This window comes from Oncorhynchus gorbuscha, linkage group LG01 (assembly GCF_021184085.1).
Source record: "Oncorhynchus gorbuscha isolate QuinsamMale2020 ecotype Even-year linkage group LG01, OgorEven_v1.0, whole genome shotgun sequence".
NCBI lineage: Eukaryota > Metazoa > Chordata > Actinopteri > Salmoniformes > Salmonidae > Oncorhynchus > Oncorhynchus gorbuscha.
In genome coordinates this window covers 67,785,947-67,805,828 of record NC_060173.1, presented here as the reverse complement: position 1 = coordinate 67,805,828, position 19,882 = coordinate 67,785,947, and the positions used below count along the sequence as shown (strand labels likewise).

The 19,882-nt window shown below is 41.7% G+C and overlaps 1 protein-coding gene across 1 annotated transcript in view; it reads right to left on the bottom strand.

Annotated features, from left to right (window-relative positions):
- Positions 1-18,589, bottom strand: part of fgf14 (fibroblast growth factor 14) — a 289,153-nt gene extending 270,564 nt beyond the window's left edge. The window contains exon 1 of the mRNA XM_046358954.1: positions 17,666-18,589. Coding sequence (XP_046214910.1) covers positions 17,666-17,915 — 250 coding nt within the window. The 5' untranslated portion in view covers positions 17,916-18,589. The remainder of the gene's footprint in view (positions 1-17,665) is intronic.
- Positions 18,590-19,882: the final 1,293 nt, after the last annotated feature.

The window sequence follows — 19,882 nt, the reverse complement described above, 5'->3', positions numbered from 1 at the left end:
AGTTATTTTACTTGACAGGGAACAGTTTAAAATTAATACATACAGTACCAGTCAAACGTTTGGACACACCTACTCATTACTATTTTTTACATTGTTGAATAATAGTGAAGACATCAAAACTATGAAATAACACATATGGAGTCATGTAGTAACCAAAACAACATATATTTTAGACTATTCCAAGTAGCTACCCTTTGCCTTGATGACAGCTTTGCACACTCTTTGGCATTCTCTCAACCAGCTTTATGAAGAATGCTTTTCCAACTTGAAGGAGTTCCCACATATGCTGAGCACTTGTTGGCTGCTTTTCCTTCACCTGCAGTCCAACTCATCCAAAACCCTCTCAATTGGGTTGAGGTCGGTTGATTGTGGAAGCCAGGTCATCTGATGCAGCACTCCATCACTCCTTCTTGGTCAAATAGCCCTTACACAACCTTGAGGTGTACGTTGGGTCATTGTCCTGTTGAAAAAGAAATGATAGTCCCTAGGGTTGCACATTTTAGGGAATATTCAGGTGGAAACGTTCTGTGGGAATTAACAGGAATATATGTGAATTAATTGGAATTAACAGAAATTAATACCATTTAAATTGCTAATAATATTAATACCATTTAAATGTAGATGTTTTTGCATTGGATATATTTACCATATGATATGGAGACAAACAATTTTTTATCATAAGTAGACAATGGCAAATGATTAAATCCTTCCAATAGAAATAAAAAAAACAAGTTACAAATTGAACGTTAATTAAATGTGTTGACTCTTCACATGGGATGATTTCACTGAAAGAAAGGGAATATTGAATGATCCCCAATGATCTGTCGCATCTCTCCAAAAAATGTTTTCAACATACATCTTTGTAAAATGATAGTCTAGAAACTAAAGCTTTGGTTGTCTTCCTCTCAGGCTTCCATATCTTCTTCCTGGACCACAATAATGTCCACCTCTTGAACATCGAACTCTGAGGCCTCATCTTCACTGTCGCTTTCCAACCTTGTTGAGGATGGCTTGGGATCAGGCTCAAAAAGCCACAAATTTGCCCAGATGGCCACCAATGTTTTGGTGTGTGTGTGTTCCCAAACAAGGACTAGTTGTGCTCTCAAGCGGCTGATGTTGGTGGAATTTGGAGGATGTTTGGAGGGGGAAAAAGCCTCAGATCCACAAAGTCCCTGTTGGCACGACTGCCATAATCCATCTCCATCCCAAAGCCCTTGCTTGGAAGTGTACTTCGCCAGACTGCCAAGAACCTTGCCGTCATCCAGGCTAAGGTGGCGAGACACGGTAGTGATGACACCACAGGCCTTGTTGATCTCTACACCAGACAGGATGCTCTTGCCAGCATACTTGGGGTCCAACATATATATGCTGCGGCGTGTATGGGCTTCAGGCAGAAGTCTTCACACTTTTTGATGTATTTCGGAACTGATGTTTCCTCTGCTTGGAGCAATAGTGAAGTGGGCAGGGCAGTACAGATTTGTTCTCTTACATCTGCAAGCAGTCTGAACATCAGACAGCATGCCATTGTCTCCCTCAATCTGTGCAATGGCTACTGCTGTAGGTTTCAGGAGTTTCAGACTGCTTATCACTCTCTCCCAAAATACATCATCCAGGAGGACCCACTTGATGGGGCTGTCCATATCGGCAGACTGTGATATGGCCATTTCTTGAAGAGACTCCTTCTCCTCCAGGAGACTGTCGAACATGATAACAACACCACCCCAACTGGTGTTGCTGGGCATTTTCAATGCTGTGCTCTTATTCTTCTCACTTTGCTTGGTGAGGTAGATTGCTGAAATAACTTGATGACCCTTCACATAACTAACCATTTCATTGGCTCTCCTGTAGAGTTTATCCATTGTTTTCAATGCCATGATGTCCTTGAGGAGTAGATTCAATGCATGAGCAGCACAGCCAATGGGTGTGATGTGAGGGTAGGACTCCTCACTTTAGACCAAGCAGCCTTCATGTTCACAGCATTGTTTGTCACCAGTGCAAATACTTTCTGTGGTCCAAGGTCATTAATGACTGCCTTCAGCTCATCTGCAATGTAGAGACTGGTGTGTCTGTTATCCCTTGTGTCTGTGCTCTTTTAGAATACTGGTTGAGTGGTGGATATGATGTAGTTAATTATTCCTTGCCCACAAACATTCGACCACCAATCAGAGATGATTGCAATACAGTCTGCTTTCTCTGATTTTCTTGACCTTCACTTGAACTCTGTTGAACTCTGCATCCAGCAATGAGTAGATAAAGCATGTCTGGTGGAGGGGTGTATGCTGGGCAAAGAACATTCAGAAATCTCTTCCAATACACATTGCCTGTGAGCATCAGATGAACCAGCATACACAACTTGAGCCAGACATTCATCAGCATTGAGTCAAAAGAAACTTCTGATTCCAGGAGGACCATGAGCTGTTGCTATCGATAAGGTGTCTGATTCATCATTTTCACCTCAAATAGAAGTAGAGGGACTTTTGTCAGAGGTTGCTTGTTGTGAGCGCTGAGGGAAGTTTATGCACTTGGCCAGATGATTCTGAATCTTTGTTGTATTCTTCACATATGATTTGGCACAGTATTTGCAAATGTATACAGCTTTTCCTTCTATATTAGCTGCAGTGAAAGGTCTCCACACATCAGATAGTGCCAGTTGCATTTTCCTGTAAAGATTATTTTTTTAAATGAGAAAAAAAACATATACAATTCCATGTATAGATAAATAGTTATGCAGTTAGATTAAACAACTCCTTTGTAAGATGAATGTTTTAAAATGAAACATGTATGGAAACAGGTGAATTAACACTACTCAGTTAGCAGACTCATGCAAGCTAGAACCCACATGGTAGCAAAAAATAACTAGCAGAAATTGTTAACGATTTAAACACACTTTTCTGTAGGATACTATTTATTTACTAGTTAACAAAAAAATATTGTATGTCATATGAAATATATTCACTCCACCAAGTTATGTAATCATAACTTACCAGAAAGCATGCAGTCCTTGGCTCAGACAGTGTAGTAGTGTGGGCTCAATAGCATATCATTAGTGTGCAAGATCTTGAGTCAGCTGTACATGTGATGGAAGAATGCACTGTGCATGCAGAGGGTTGCAATTCCATTCAATTGGAGATAGTTTAACCAAATTATGCCACAAGACCTAGAAATGCCTTGTGTGTATTCCACAAAAAAAGGTTCACTGTTATAAGCTAACTTCTTTTGATAAATTTAAGCAAAATCCCAGAAATTTACCGGAAAATTTCAGACTATTGGAACCCTAATAGTTACACTAAGCGCAAACCAGATGGGATGGCGTATTGCTGCAGAATGCTGTGGTGGCCATGTTTGTGTGACTTAAATTCTAAATAAATCACAGACAGTGTCACCAGCAAAACACCCCCGCACCATCACACTACCTCCGCCATGCTTCACGGTGGGAACCACACTTGCAGAGATCATCCGTTCACCTACATCACACAAAGACACGGCGGTTGGAACCAAAAATCTCATTTGGACTCATCAGACCAAAGGACAGATTTTTAACTGGTCTATTGCTTCTTTTTCTTGGCCCAAGCAAGTCTCTTCTTATTATTTGTGTCCTTTGGTTTCTTTGCATCAATTCGGCCATGAAGGCCCGATTCACGCCGTCTCCTCTGAACAGTTGATGTTGAGATGTGTCTGTTACTTGAACTCTGTGAAGCATTTATTTGGGCTGCAATCTGAGGTGCAGTTACCTCTAATGAGTGTATCCTCTGCAGCAGAGGTAACTCTGGGTCTTCCTTTCCTGTGGTGGTCCTCATGAGAACCAGTTTCATCATAGCGCTTGATGCACTTGAAGAAACTTTCAAAGGTCTTGAAATGTTCCGTATTGACTGACCTTCATGTCTTAAAGTAATGAAGGACTGTCGTTTGTCTTGTCACAACACAACTGATTGGCTCAAACGCATTAAGGAAAGAAATGCCATATGTTAAAAGTTAATAAGGCACACCTGTCAATTGAAATGCATTCCAGGTGACTACCTCATGAAGCTGGTTGAGAGAATGCCAAGAGAGTGCAAAGCTGTCATTCAAGGAAAAGGGTGGCTACTTTGAAGAATCTCAAATAAACGTTTTATTTAGATTTGTTTAACTTTGTTTTTGGTTACTACACAATTCCATATATGTTATTTCATAGTTCTGATGTCTTCACTATTATGATACAATGTCGAAAATAGTAATACAAAATAAAAATTTGAATGAGTAGTGTCAACTTTTAACTGGCACTGTACATTTCAAAGGCTGGAATATGATGCACTAAACCCGATTTAGCAAAAAAAGTGGATTTGTTTTAACCATTAGCGAGATTGTTGTACCTCTGGTCTGTGGTAACTCAGGGCAGATTTGTTAGAACCCAGTATCTGGTCCATTAATTGGAGTTCAATGTTCACATTGAGCAAAATAAATCTATATATAGTTCATCCAACTTAAAATGTATGTCCTTACATCTTTAAGTTGAGAGGACTTGAAGTCAAGGAGGGGACTCAACTTTGGCAAATGTGTTAAGACAACTCAGGAATGGATGTTTGCAGAACTGTCCTGCTCCAAAGTGGAGAAATCATATTGCAGCTGGTTACCTTGATTTTTTAAAAGTTGACTCAACTTCAAAAATGTTACACTGCAGTTTATTCTATGTAGGTCAATTATATTTAATTGTATACAAGTGCAAGCAGTATCACAGTTTTACAAAGCAAAGCATGCCATTAATGACTACAACAACACCTTTCCTCAACAGTGCTGATCACTCAGTCGACTTTGGTAATTAAAATGTTTAATCTCAGTGTGGACTTTGGTGATATTAACAATTAATGTAGGAATGCATTTTGTAAATTCACAATCTTCTAATTGTGATACAGAGAAAGACTGCATTAGGCTGACAAGCCATGAAGACATTCTGCCTCTCCAGTCAACTACACACAACCTTTTACAGACCTAATCAGCCCAGAGAATTTAATCACAAGAAAAATAGATTTGCTGAAGTAAGCATGTTATGGTGGTTGGAGATATCCCTCTAGTGGTGTGGAGGCTGTGCTTTGGCAAAGTGGGTGGGGTTATATCCTGCCTGTTTGGCCCTGTCTGGGGGGTATCATCGGATGGGGCCACAGTGTCCCCTCCTGTCTCAACCTCCAGTATTTATGCTGCAAAAGTTTGTGTCAGGGGGCAAGGGTGTCCTGTGTGAATTTAAGTATGAGAATTGGAGCTCTCTCGCTCTCTCAGCCCTAGGACCATGCCTCAGGACTACCTGGCCTGATGACTCCTTGCTGTCCCTAGTCCACCTGGTCTTGCTGCTGCTCCAGTTTCAACTGTTATGCCTTTGGCTATGGAACCCAGACCTGTTCACCTGTCCCAGACCTGCTGTTTTCAACTCTCTAGAGACAGCAGGAACGTTAAAGATACTCAATGATCGGCTATGAAAAGCCAACTGACATTTACTCCTGAGCTGTTGCACCCTCTACAACCACTGTGATTGTTATTATTCGACCCTGCTGGTCATCTATGAACATTTGAACATCTTGGCCGTGTTCTGTTATAATCTCCACCCGGCACAGCCAGGAGTGCACTGGCCACCCCTCATAGCCTGGTTCCTCTCTAGGTTTCTTCCGAGGTTCTGGCCTTTCTAGGGAGTTTTTCCTAGCCACCGTGCTTCTACATCTGCATTGCTTGCTGTTTGGGGTTTTAGGCTGTTTCTCTGTACAGCACTTTGTGACATCAGCTGATGTACATGCTTTAAGTGTATGCTGACATTACCGAGTAAGAGTGGCCATCACTGAATTAATGGGAGTTGTAAAGAATGTCAACTTAACAGTCTTAATAACTACCATTTAATGCAGCGATGGCTTCTTCTACTCTGTAATTTCAACATAAAAGTAGTGTACATTGAAAATTTCACCAATTTCAATAAAGGATTATTAATCATATTAAAAGTTTGGAATGACTGCTTTAATAAAATATAAAAAGCCGCATATCAGTTGTTTCTTTTTAGAAATTAGCACACGCCCCAGATCACAAATGTGGAAGCAGGTGCTTTTGATACATACAAAGCACAGCTAACTTATAAATAGCACAGCAGGCAGAAGGTAACTTTGGACTGTCAGAAATAAAGTTGTTTTCACATCTGTCTGCTACCTCCCAAAATCTGACAAGCAATGAATGCCTTTGCTAAAACTGTATGCGCCAATACATTAGGTTAGGCCTCGATTAGGCATACCTGTACATCACAGGAGGTTGGTAGCACCTTACTTAGGGAGGACTGGCTCATGGTAATGGCTGGAGCTGAATGGTGGAATAGTATCAAATACATCAAATTGTGGTTTCCATGTGTTTGATGCCATTCCATTTATTCCATTCCAGCCATTTATGAGCCGCCCTCCCCTCAGCAGGGCTCCCGAGTGGTGCAGCAGTCTAAGGCACTGGAGGCATCACTACAGACCCTTGTTTGATTCTAGGCTGTATCACAACCGGACGTGATTGGGAGTCCCATAGGGCGGCGCGCAATTGGCCTAGCGTCGTCCGAGTTAGGGTTTGGCAGTCATTGTAAATAAGAACTTGTTCTTAACTGACTTCCCTAGCTAAATAAATACAATAAAAAGCAGCCACCTATGATGTACATTCAAATCTAACACAGGTAATATTGGTGATTTTTCATGTAAAAGGACAAATGAGCACCAACATGTGAAGTTCATAGGAGCATGTCAAATTGGGTGTAAAATGAAAGCTAAGATTCTTGTGAAAAATTAAGGCATATACATTCTTCAACCATTTTCCATCCCAAAAATTTGGAATATCCAAAGGATTTGATTTCTAGTCAAATAGTTGGAAAGGGGATCTTAGAAAACATCTACCGGAAAAAAAGGTTTTAGAAATATTAGAAATACATTAAAACACAACAATGTTGAAGTAAAGATCCCTGCCAACCATTAGCAACACATATTTAGTTTAGGAACAAAAATCTTCCTTGTTTAAGAAACATTGCCTTGTGCCTTACATTACATTACTGCATTACATTACCAAAAATCCATGTTCTAATTTCTCTCCCTCATCAAAGTAGACCTAGCAATTGTTTTTACTGATATCAATTTTGGTTATGAATTATTAAGTGATTAAAACTTCAAATTCTGTCACCAAATCAGTATTTCTGAAATTGTATTGGCTACAATGGGAAATCATAGTTGTCACAAACCACGGTTGGGTCACCTGCTACTGTCCTCCCTTCCACTGGCATACTGTTATGTTCAGATCATAACAGTTTTCTTTCTGTCATCTGGTGGTCAAAGAAAGTGTGTCTGAAAAAGTTGCTCTCTCTCACTCTCTGTCATTAATGTCACCTCTCCCAGCTCTTAATGTCACCTACCCATGAGCCCCCTCTCTCTCCCTCTCCTAGCTCTTACTGACACCTACCCATGAGCCCCCTCTCTCTCCCTCTCCCAGCTCTTACTGACACCTACCCATGAGCCCCCTCTCTCTCCCTCTCCCAGCTCTTACTGACCCCTACCCATGAGCCCCCTCTCTCTCCCTCTCCCAACTCTTACTGACACCTACCCATGAGCCCCCTCTCTCTCCCTCTCCCAGCTCTTACTGACCCCTACCCATGAGCCCCCTCGCTCTCCCAGCTCTTACTGACACCTACCCATGAGCCCACTCTCTCTCCCTCTCCCAGCTCTAACTGACACCTACCCATGACTCCCCACTCTTTCCATTTACTGTAACCAACATCCTCACTCACTGAGCCCTAATCGACATCGGACATCCATGGACGTTGAAAAGTAGTTGAAATTTGGTCAGTCCACCCTGGCCTTGATTTCAACGTCAACATACATCTGGACCGGTTTGTATCAACTTTGATTTCAACGTCCACAGACGTCTGGACCGACCTTCATTGGGCCCAAATATAGACGTCCATGACTGATTCAGATTTGTTCCGAACCGGACCAAATCTGAACCAATCATAAACGTCTATGTTTCACCAGTTTGGACAGCACAATAGAGCACAGTAGAGAAAAATAAAGTACAGTTTGGTGCATATACTGTACTATAGAGTGGAGTTGAGTTTAGTACAGTACACTTTACAGTAATATACTGTTAAGCCAAAGTTTCTTTGGAATTTAAGGTAACATACTGTACTTTTTTATTTACAATAACTTACCGGTAACTGGCTGCCAGTAATGTACCGTAAAATCAACAGGATTTTTGTTGTTGTTGTGTACTACTTCATTTGACTCTCTTCCCATCTTCCTCCTCTCCCCTCTCTGTACTGATTTGTATGTTAACTTGATTGCCTTTCCAAGGGAGGTGGAATGGGAACCAGTTCTCAAGAGCAAGAGAGAGGGAACCCACATTAATTCATAGAGGAAAGTGATAATGCCGCGGACGACTTTCACGTTGGCTACAACGTGATGATTAATATTAAAGAGACTTAGAGAGAGAGCCTCTCAAGTATGTGTACCTTGTTGCATCAACCATCTGTTACAAGGCCTACTTAAATGGGATCATCATCATCATTATATAAGAGATGTCCTAAAATGGTCACGTCAGGTTATAAGAACTGACTTGTGGAGAGTCTATGCTACCATAAAAGAATGTCTCTACCCTTAAAGCTAGGCGTTGAAATGTTGATTCAATAATAAACCAAATAGGAACAGTGGTTGGATTCTTCTACTTTTATTCTTGGACTCTTCACAGCTTTTAAAGGATGTTTGTGTTTCTTTTCATTCTGGCAATAATATCCATACTAATTCATATAGTCTTACGTACCCCTTGGTTCATATACACTTTGTCTTTATTTCTGAAGTGAGAAACTGTACTAACAAAAGGTGCAGTGTGTCTACAACACTTTTTTTTCCCCATTGTGGGCGAAGAAAGTACTGCAGATCTACCAATTATAAACTCGCAGTAATTGCTTGTTTGTGAAACCATAGCAACGAGCCATTGGTGTGTGTGCTTAGGTTATTTTTGGACAACCCTGTTGTTAGTCTAATTGTTGGAGTTCTTGTTTAAAATCTCTTCCAACCCCTTTAATTATAGACTTGTGGTCTAATGCCTGGCTTTTCTCTCCTTTGGCACAAATTACAAGTCGAGCATGAATTAACTGCCTTATAACAAGCTAGAAATGGCTCCTTTTTCTGATACAGTATTAAACCCTGATCTGCAAAGTCAAGGATTTTGGATATATGACTTTGGCTGTTGCACTGACACTTGCTCTGAGGAGAGAATTGCATAGAAAAGTCTTCCATCAGCAGAATCTAGGTTATTAAAATGCACATGTAATTTCACATTACACTGTGGAGTGGAAAGAATGTGCACGCGTGTCTATCTGCCTGTGTGTGCGCGTGTGTAAATGTACAGGGAGGTTGGCCTCCCGAGTGGCGCAGCGGTCGTGGTTCTCATCCTCTGCCTCTCGGGAGTCCGTACGGGAGTTGCAGCGATGGGACTGGAACTACTAATTGGAGAAGAAAAAAGGGGTAAATCAAATAAAAAGTACAGGGAGGAAGATGATATTTACCTAATCACAGGTTTATGAACCTGAGTTTGACAGTGAGGCACATCTCAACATACAACAGAGCTTATAAAATGTAATTCAGTACACGGACACAAAAACACTGCTATTCCTAAAGGCTGTTCAATATATGCTATCATCTAAAGTTAGTAATAATGGTCGAATTACCGGCCAGGGGGCCCCCATTGATTTTGTTAGTCTATCTCAATCAGAAACAGCACATTATCCTCTCCGCCCCAGGGCAAAATGAGTAGAGTTACATGAAATTTGCTATAAAACAGCACATTTCTCTCCGCCCCAGGGCAAAATGAGTAGAATTACAGGAAATTTGATATAAAACAGCACATTTTCCTCTCCGCCCCAGGGCAAAATGAGTAGATTTGCAGCAAACTTCCTTTAAAACTGCAACATTTTCTCAACGCCCCATGGCAAAACGTGCAGAATAGCACAGAATTAACTCAAACTATTTGTGGCCCCCACCCCCATGAAAGTTGACCATCCCTGGTCTCTACCAACTAGAGAACCACCTTGACTTTCTCTGATTGAAGTCCAATAACAGTACAGTTCATCTAGTTAATAATATTTATCATTATTTGAATTTGTTCGTTTAGTTTTGTTGCTCGCTGAGATTGTATGGTTAGGTATATGAAATAAAGCTCTTTATCTTGGACCAGCGACTCTACTCCTGAGTCTCTCCTAGCTCTGGTCCAGGCACATCTCAACCTACAGCAGAACGTATTAAAATATTGTTCAGTACACCGACACAAAACCCCTGCTATTTCTAAAGGATGTTCAAGGTCCTATCATTTCAGACATCTTCACTCTCTACTTTCTGGCATGTATAACTGAATCCAGGTTCTCTCTCTATACATAAAAACAATGCATTTACACAACAGTCAATGAACCCAAGCAATTCTAGTAAGCAAGTGATTGTCTACATTCAATACAAAACCTAGCTGTCAGTCGATTGATACTGAATACTCATTGTCCATATAATATTACTAAGTATGATAGCTCTGCGCCTGCGTGTGTGCATGTGGGTGTGTGCGCGCATGTGCCTGCATGTGAGCATGTGGGTGTGTGCGCGCATGTGCCTGCGTGTGTGCATGTGAGTACAGAAAATGCAGAATGGATTATACAAGTCACCTCTTGGACTTGGCAATATGTGTTTTCTAAATACCACCATGAAGTTAAAGTAAGGGGTTTCTAAAAGGTAGATTGCCAGCTGCCTGTAGCTCGCGGACTGTCAATGAGTAGATTTTACATAACAAGGGAACTCAGTAGGGGTCTCAACTTACTGTTACAAGTTAGAATAGTACATTACACAAGGTTTAATTTAAGAAATCTGTACTCTTGTACAGTCAGTCACTGATAGTCACTTAGTCACTAGCAGCCAGCTATCTAAGGTTCGTAGTCAAGGTCGAGTTACCGGCCCGGGGGCCCCCATTGATTTTGTTCGTATGTCTCACTAAGATATCATATGAAACTGCAAACAGTTCTGTCTAGCCCAGGGCAAAATGTGTAGAATTACAGGAAATTTGCTGAAAAACAGCACATTTTCCTCCTCGCCTCCCCAGGGCAAAATGAGTAGAATTGCAGCAAGCTTGCTTTAAAACTGCAACATTTTCTCTATGCTCCATGGCAAAACGTGTAGAATAGCACGATATTAACTATAAAATGTTTCTCCCCACTGTCAAGAGGGAGGCTGCTAAAATGTTTTGCTCGCAATGTGGTGTAGGGGGTAATTCCAATTTTTTTTGTGGCTCCCACCCCCATCAAAGTTGCCTATCCCTGGTCTCTACCAACTACAGAACCATTTTCCTCATACCTTATTGACTTTCTCCGATTGAAAAACTTTTGTTGCTCGCTGAGATTGTATGATTAGGTATGAAATAAAGCTCTTCATTTTTGGCCAGATGGGGACAACCATGATCCCCCCAAGCCTCTGTAACATACCATAGAGCTGAGCATTACCTCACAATGCACCACAAACAGTAGCCTACAGGTACACTCTAGCCTATGCACCATGTGGGGAATTTGAGTAAGCAGCGGAGCGATGGTAGCTGTACGGACAGCAGCAGGAGGAGTGAGTGAGTGAGTGAGTGAGTGAGTGAGTGAGTGAGTGAGTGAGTGAGTGAGTGAGTGAGTGAGTGAGTGAGTGAGTGAGTGAGTGAGTGAGTGAGTGAGTGAGTGAGTGAGTGAGTGAGTGAGTGAGTGAGTGGAAGAGAGATGGTTCCATCTACACTGTAAAACAGATGTTTCTAACTGTGCTGACAAATGTTGTTGGAAATCTCATTGATACTACTGGGACCGCTGTGCGTCTTGCTGCCTTTTTAAGTCTTGCGCTATGTAGGCTTGGGAATAGGGTGCCATTTGGGACGGAGAGGGTCTCTCAGTCTTCACTGCTGTTTTTGGGGCCGTAATTACTTTGGGAAACTTATCCCAAACCTCATGATTTGCTACCTCTAACTGTGAGATGATGGGTTCATTCAACGTATCCTGTTTCCCTGTATGGATCTTATAGCGGTGTATATGTCAGGGAGATAAATACACACACACACACACACACACACACACACACACACACACACACACACACACACACACACACACACACACACACACACACACACACACACACAGAGAGAGAAAGAGCTTTGAGTCACTGACACTAATTACAATGGCAAAAAAGTACTAAGGCAAAATCTTGACTATTCCCAAGTGTCCTCAAAGTTTCACTGTGACATGACGTAAAAGTTGTGGTCAGTAATTCAATCTTAACTGGTAGAACAGCTGCAGGGGGAGTCCAATGTTCACTGATTACACCACACTACTTCATTACTTGATTGAATTAAAGAATCATGATGTGCCCACCAAGAGTGACTTACCCCCCCCCCCCTCTCTATGACATCAGACTGAGCATGTGTATCAGAGAGCAGCAATGCCCGTTCTACCAGACCACTAATCTGAAGGGCTAACTACAGGGGTCATCATAGTCACTGAAGTGTGACAATGAATGTGACAAAATCATTCCGTCAATACCATCACGCCTTCAGTAATATCCACAAGTACATCTGGAATCTGTCTGTTTGGAGTTGCAGTTTCCGTCTTTGAATTTACAAACTTAATTTGCATCATTCTTGTCTTCTACAAGAATTCAGCTCTTTAATTGCCTGTACTCTAAGACAAACCAGAATCTCCTGGAATAGCTTTACACACATCCCTCTCTTCTGTATACATCTAAACACCGGTCTTTACTGAGCTTTCCATGTACCCGAAGCCAGGAAGTGTTTTGTGTTGTTTGTTTCGCTTGGAGAGAAGTCATGACTACCAGTACTTCATCAGTCTGTGGTACCTTCTGTCTTGAATGTAGTCAAAATACAAAAGGTTGGCCATTTCGATGCAAAGGTTGGTCAACCTACACAGATTGGCTCTAAATATTTATTTACGGCTTCATTGGAAGAAGCTGCAGGTAAGAAGATAATGTGTCACTACCCTGTGGTAACCTCAAGTGTGTTGTTATAGCAACACTCACAACCATTCAGCACCATGGACAGTGCCACGACCATCATTAACAAGCAACGGTGGATGCTGATTCAGAACCATGGACTGCACTGCGGTCAGCACTAACTAGCAACGGTTGGGATTTAGATTCGGCACCATGAACAGCACCGCGACCAGCACTAACTAGTAGCAGTTTGACGCATATTCAACACCACAGTTGTGGATAGTGCCACAAACCACTTGAAGATTGCTCACACCTGTGTTGTATCTATGGTGGAAGGCCCTAATTTAGTGACTTTGCCAAACTCCCGATTACTCCCATACCCTTATCCCGTAAACCTCATCATGTGAAGTTAAGTTTATTGAAAAAGAATACTGTTTGACTTTGGTATCAAAGAGTTAGCCTGGGGTATGGGCCAATGAATGGGTTGTGTACTGGGCCCTACTTTGGTCTTCCCTCTGGTTAAGTTCAGGATTTAAGGACATTAAGCTGATCTTAGATCTGTGTGGCCTGGGGTATGGGTTGAACAGACAGAAGGCAGGCAGCACTGTCACAGCTCATCACTTTTACAGTGGGTAGGGTTGCTAAAATAACAATGGAGGGCAACTGTTTATGCTGCCTTGAGGGAAATGCAATATGTTTGCGTTTCTTTAAATTCATGGCAATCATATGTGAGAAGTGAGACGAGCCAGTGATACTGTTGATGTGATGCCGACAGTTGCAGTTTCACTGCTCCCAACATCTCAGATATGGAAAGGATACTCTTTCTACTGTTTATCAATGTCAAATTGTTTATTTTGATTGATAAGTTAGAGTACTCTGTAAAGTTACTGTGTTTGTATATTGAATCTGGCATGCATGAACTTCATAGAATACGAATAAGGTGCACCAACTAAGTAATTCAAATACCCACGTTATATTCTACAGTCATGCCACAGGACAGAAGGCTTGTGTCCCTCAGAGAAACTGTACAGAGTCATTTTCATTCCCCGGCAAAGTGGGTTTGCTCTCACAAAACCAATCACCTTTCCTTCATCCCCAGCTAAAAACAAAATCTGTGTTAACCTCACACCTACAGTACAGCATATGCAAACATACATCAATGCCAGCAGAGCAATTTTGCCCCTGCCAGGCAAATATTAGGCAACACAAGGCTATCTGCAAGTGCCATCTGCTGGAGTTGAAGGCTCCTTTAGAAACTTCACTTTAAACATCTAGTCCATATAATGCAGTGTGTGTGAAAGAGAAAGAGAAAACAGATGGATCCATCTGCTATGCTGACAAATGCTGGAAATCTCATCGTGTGTCTTACTGCCCCCTGAGATATGTCATGTAAAAAATAAAAGTAGCTAGACTAGGGAATTGGGTGCCATTTTGGACGTAGGGGGTCTCTCTGTCTTCACTACTGCTTCTGGGGCCGTAATTACTTTGGGAAACTTATCCAAAACCTCATGATTTGCTACCTCTAACTGTGAGATGATGAATTCATTCAACTCATCCTGTTTGCCTGTATGGATCTTATAGCAGCTGATGTGAGCCCCTCTCATCCCAGTCTGCATTCTCAATTTAGTCTGACTGTGAGACAAAAGGACTGATGCTTCAATGTTTACGTTTCAGATAGTTTCCATGGATATGTTTTGGGGGTCAACACAGGTCTATAGCCTAGTCTTGCTTTGCTCTTTTTACTCTGGGGTCCAAAACATCAGTGTCTTTCAATTATCTAAAAAGACATTCACAGACCCAAACAGCTGTCTTTAAACAGGATTAAAATAGCTTACAGATGACCTGCTCCACATTTCAGTCCTCTGGATATAGAATAGGCTCCTGCTATTTACACAGCGACACCAGTAGCCCATACTGTACGAACCTCATCCACAGTGTACGGGTAATGCCATAAATACACAAGATAAATGTACAGTACCAGTCAAGTTTAGACACACCTACTCATTCAAGGGTTTTTATTTATTTTTACTATTTTCTACATTGTAAAATAACAGTGAAGACATCAAATGAAATAACACATATGGAATCATGTAGTAACCAAAAAAAGTGTTTTAAAAAATCTAAATATTTTATATTTGAGATTCTTCAAAGTAGCCACCCTTTGCCTTGATGACTGGTTTGCACACTCTTGGCATTCTCTCAACCAGCTTCACCTGGAATGCTTTTCCAACAGTCTTGAAGGAGTTCCCACATATGCTGAGCACTTGTTGGCTGCTTTTCCTTCAGTCTACGGTCCAACTCATCCCAAACCCTCTCAATTGGGTTGTCAGGTGATTGTGGAGGCCAGGTCATCTGATGCAGCACTCCATCACTCTCCTTCTTGGTCAAATAGCCCTTACACTGACTGGAAGTGTGTTGTGGGCCATTGTCTTGTTGAAAAACAAGTGATAGTCCCACTAAGCGCAAACCAGATGGGATGGCGTTTCACTGCAGAATGCTGTAGTAGCCATGCTGGTTAAGTGTGCCTTATCAGACAGTGTCACCAGCAAAGCACCCCCACTCCATCACGCCTCCTTCTTCATGCTTCACGGAAGAAACCACACATGCGTAGATCATCTGTTTTACCTACGCTGTCTCACAAAAACAAAAATCTCAAATTTGGACTCATCAGACCAAAGGACAGATTTCCACCGGTCTAATGTCCATTGCTCGTTTCTTGGCCCAAGCAAGTCTCTTCTTATTATTGGTGTCCTTTAGTAGTGTTTTCTTTGCAGCAATTTACGGCAGCGGTAACTCTGGGACTTTCTTTCCTGTGGCGGTCCACATGAGAGCCTGTTTCATCGTAGCGATTGATGGTTTTTGCGACTGCACTTGAAGAAGCATTCCAGTTGACTACCTCTTGAAGCTAGTTGAGAGAATGCCAAGAGTGTGCAAAGCTGTCATCAAGGCAAAGGGTGGATACTTTGAAGAATCTGTAACACTTTTTTGGTTACTACATGATTCCACATGTGCTATTTCATCATTTGATGTCTTCACTATTATTCTACAATGTAGAAAATAGTACAAATAAAGAAAAACCCTTGAATGAGTAGGGGTGTCCAAACGTTTGACTGGTACTGTATATCCGTTTTAATGAGAGACAATGGCTAAACTGCAGACGACGTGTAGCTGTGATTGATCGGCTGTATGTGCCAATTTGGTTATCCTCCCCAGAGTGGCATTTCTTAAAGTTTGTGTTTTTTTCTGCAACTCGTTCAATAGCCTACATTTTAAAATATTCTAGCTATTCTTTTCATCTACAAAAAGTGATAGTTGTCTTTATTGACTTCATTATCGGCCATGGTGTGAATTTGACTATTAAGTGGGACTATATAATGTTTATTTCGTCGTTATTGTTGCAGTGTCGTCAGCAAGGCAAAATAGCTTCATTATGATGATCGACTATGCTGCAGTAGCCTACCAATGTCGAGGAAAGAAGAAAAAAAACAGTGCTGTCACGTCAATTTAAGACACAAGGTTAAACCTACAATGTAGGCTGTCTGTACAATAGTCTTTCCTTGGTAGCAGCCTGTTGAAAAAAAACAGTTGCCCAGTGGCAAAAAAAATCGCAGGTGCATTGAGAAATATCGCACTGGGAACAGACGTAAGTTCAATGTATTTTTATTTCATTTATTTTTACATTGGGTTGTGTTGTCAACTCACCTGAATTCATGGTGAAACCATCAAAGCAAAATCACCATGACATTGGATTTAGGTTCAAAGTAAAAAATAAAAAAGTTCCTTTTACATGTGACTTTTTACTAATCCAATCAGTTTTCTACGTTGATTCAACGTCATCACATTGAATTTTGTGGTTGAAATTAACTGGAAACTACATTGATTCAGTTTTTGCCTAGTGGGATCACTTTTATGCACTGCCGTCAATAGCCACGCAGTGGTGTATTGGGGGTATAAGTATCACTATTATGATGGGATACTTCACACCAATGTGATGAGAACTGAAATCAAATGGAGATTGCTGTGAAGTGGGTCTTTTTGCATTGAGAAAATATCGCATTAGCCCATGCACGCACCGCTGTTCGTCTTTTATCCAACAATGCATTCCATTCGACCAAAGAAGGCATGTGATAATGCATCGCTAATAAATATTGCAACATGTATCGTTATGTATGTGTGGATACTGAGACAAACATAGGCTGTCTGGCTCATCCATCAAGCTCGCTGAAACATAGCGAATAGCCTATTAAATCGAGAAGCAAGTGTTGCGGTGGAAATGCTGCTGCAGCAACCCGACAAAATAAAACCTGGTTAAAAGCGACCGGTAGACAGACGGCTCAGCGAGCAACCTTATTAGTATGTGATCCCAATGTCCATCCAAGGTGCTAAAATATAATGTGTCTGGGCGCTATTTAAAAAGTTAGGAGATCATGCTTCGGGGTTGCTGGGGGCTTTTGTCCTGTGTGTGCCGGTCTGTGCACTACGCGTCCCCATGCCACGGCTCGCCGACAGGCTACAGCGGCTCTACAGGATAAGTTATCCCCCTCCCCCTCTCCACTGCATCCACTCGCTGCACAAATAATCATTGCAGATCTATCACCCCTTAGAACCAACAAACGTGGGCTATAACACACACACAGTGCAGTTCACCACCGGAAAAAAAAGCAACGAACATCCAATGGCAAAGTGCTTACCTTCTGGGTTCTTGTTTTTCTTAAGACTCTTGCCACAAAGACACTGCAGCATATGCGTTCCTTTGCTGAAAATGTTCCAAAGAAACCACATTGATTTGGGCGAAGAGCAATCCAGTGGCTTAAACACCCAGATATAGATGAGATCCTTGCGGTTGCATAATAACACAATTGTTTCAGTTCTCCGGGACAGGGCTACCAATTGTATCATAGAAAAATAGTAAATATCCAGGTCGCATAAATGCGTTTTCATTCACCTGATGAAAATATTTCTCTGTCAGACTTCGCAATAAAGGTGTTTTTTTTCTTCTTCTGGCGAATAAAGGATGCCACCTCGGAGAGTCGGTAATAGAAAATATACTCTATAAATTGCATGTGTCGCACCGGGAGGAGACGTGCTGCCCTTAAACAAACAGAACTAACGTGAAAACAGTGAAACACGGCAGCTTTCCGAGGAGAAAACCATGCCTATTAGTTAATCACTCTGATGAGAGGAAGAAGGATCTGTACAGCATCAAAAGCCAGGGAAGGATGCATCCTATGCACACGCACAGACAGCAACGATAGCCCCAATAAAACAAGACATTGCCAAATCAAGCCACTTCACTTGGTGGTGTTTCTTCTTCAAAAACCAACTGTTTGCCGAAGTCAAATTCCCACAACCCCAGTTTTCATATCTTTTCTTTTGCTCTCACTGCAACGGTAAAGCCAGGTTTGTTTCCTTTTGAAGGCTCTGGTCTGTCCTGCTTTTGGGTGGTTTGTGTTTCTTATCTGAAGGGTGGTTCTCTCGGTTGTTTCACAAATGCACCACTGACATCTACTCCAAAAGTACGGTGCGCCTGGGGAAATATTAGCATGTATTTCGCTTCGCCTTGGATCTCTGGTTGGAAATAAACAGGGAGGAGGGGTTGCAATTGAAACATTGGCTTTCCATTACGTAGACACGTGGTTTCGGCGCCGTGATATCACGGGCGCTTTCAGGAATTATGCGAGGAGACAGAATTGTCTCTATGATTGATGGTATGTCAGTGACTTTTCAGGAGTTTATTGTTATATTAAACTGATTTTCTGCATTGAGTTTGGACTAATTTATCGGCTAATGGCTGCATCGCAACAGTGCTACTAGACTATAGCTACTCATAGCATATCAAATATATAATATCATGCCTAATTCATATTCTACCCCGAAGCGTCGGGTTTATTAAACGGTCCCGGATTGTAGCCTGTGTGACAGGTGTTCCGGGAAGAAGTCACAGGTGCTGGTAGTGGTACTCACCCGTGATAGGCTGTCGGGGATGCTTGCGTGTTGCGCGGTGACAGGTAGTGTTCTAAGCAGAAGTGAACGACAGTATCAGCTATAACAGCTGATGTCAACATAACGACAGGTGACATGCAAAACAATGGACTCAGTGTAATAGCTTGGTTGAGGTGAGTTGCCCCCTTAATGTAAAGTGTCTGGAAAACTGCTATGAATAGGCTAAACAACAAAAGGATACTATCATTGTCTTTTAATGAAAAAAAGCAGAGGTGTGTTGCAGATCAGGCTATGCCAGTAAATAGATGACAAGATATTGCCAGTAGTTTGCTGTCAAATGAGAGTGCCTGATAATATTGTGTGAAAATAATATGGGTGTTGATACCGTTGTGATAACTATGAATAAACTAAGAGATACAAATGCCATAATAGAAATAAATCTATGACCATTTAACGTAAACTTGCCCCATTCCGTACAAATGTGTGCAACCGCAACATTCAAACGAGGCTACAAAGAAAACTAATGGGACTGTAGTGACTGTGTTGACTTCAAAATCGGGGGTGTGAACTAGGTTTCTATTCAAGCGTTGATCGACATGGTAATGGCTCTACAGTATTGGAGAAAAATGGGAAAAACGGACCCTCCGTTACATCTTGATGTGTCATCTTGATGTGTCGCACTCAACAACCCGGTCGCATTCCGCTTCGCTCCACAGGTAGTATCACATTTTTCATTTCATTTCATTACAGCACAACGGTTTGATTTGTTTGATCGTAGCTAGCTACATAGCTAGCTACATAGCCGTCTGTGTATCAAAGATAATTGTGTAGTCTAGAGCGATTTTCTAGGTTAGCTAGCCAGCTATTGTCGTTCTTTTAACGCAACGTAACGTAATCAACACTGCTAGCTAGCCAGCTAGCCCCCGAATAGCAGCATTGTAGAAACTACTACACTCAACGGAACG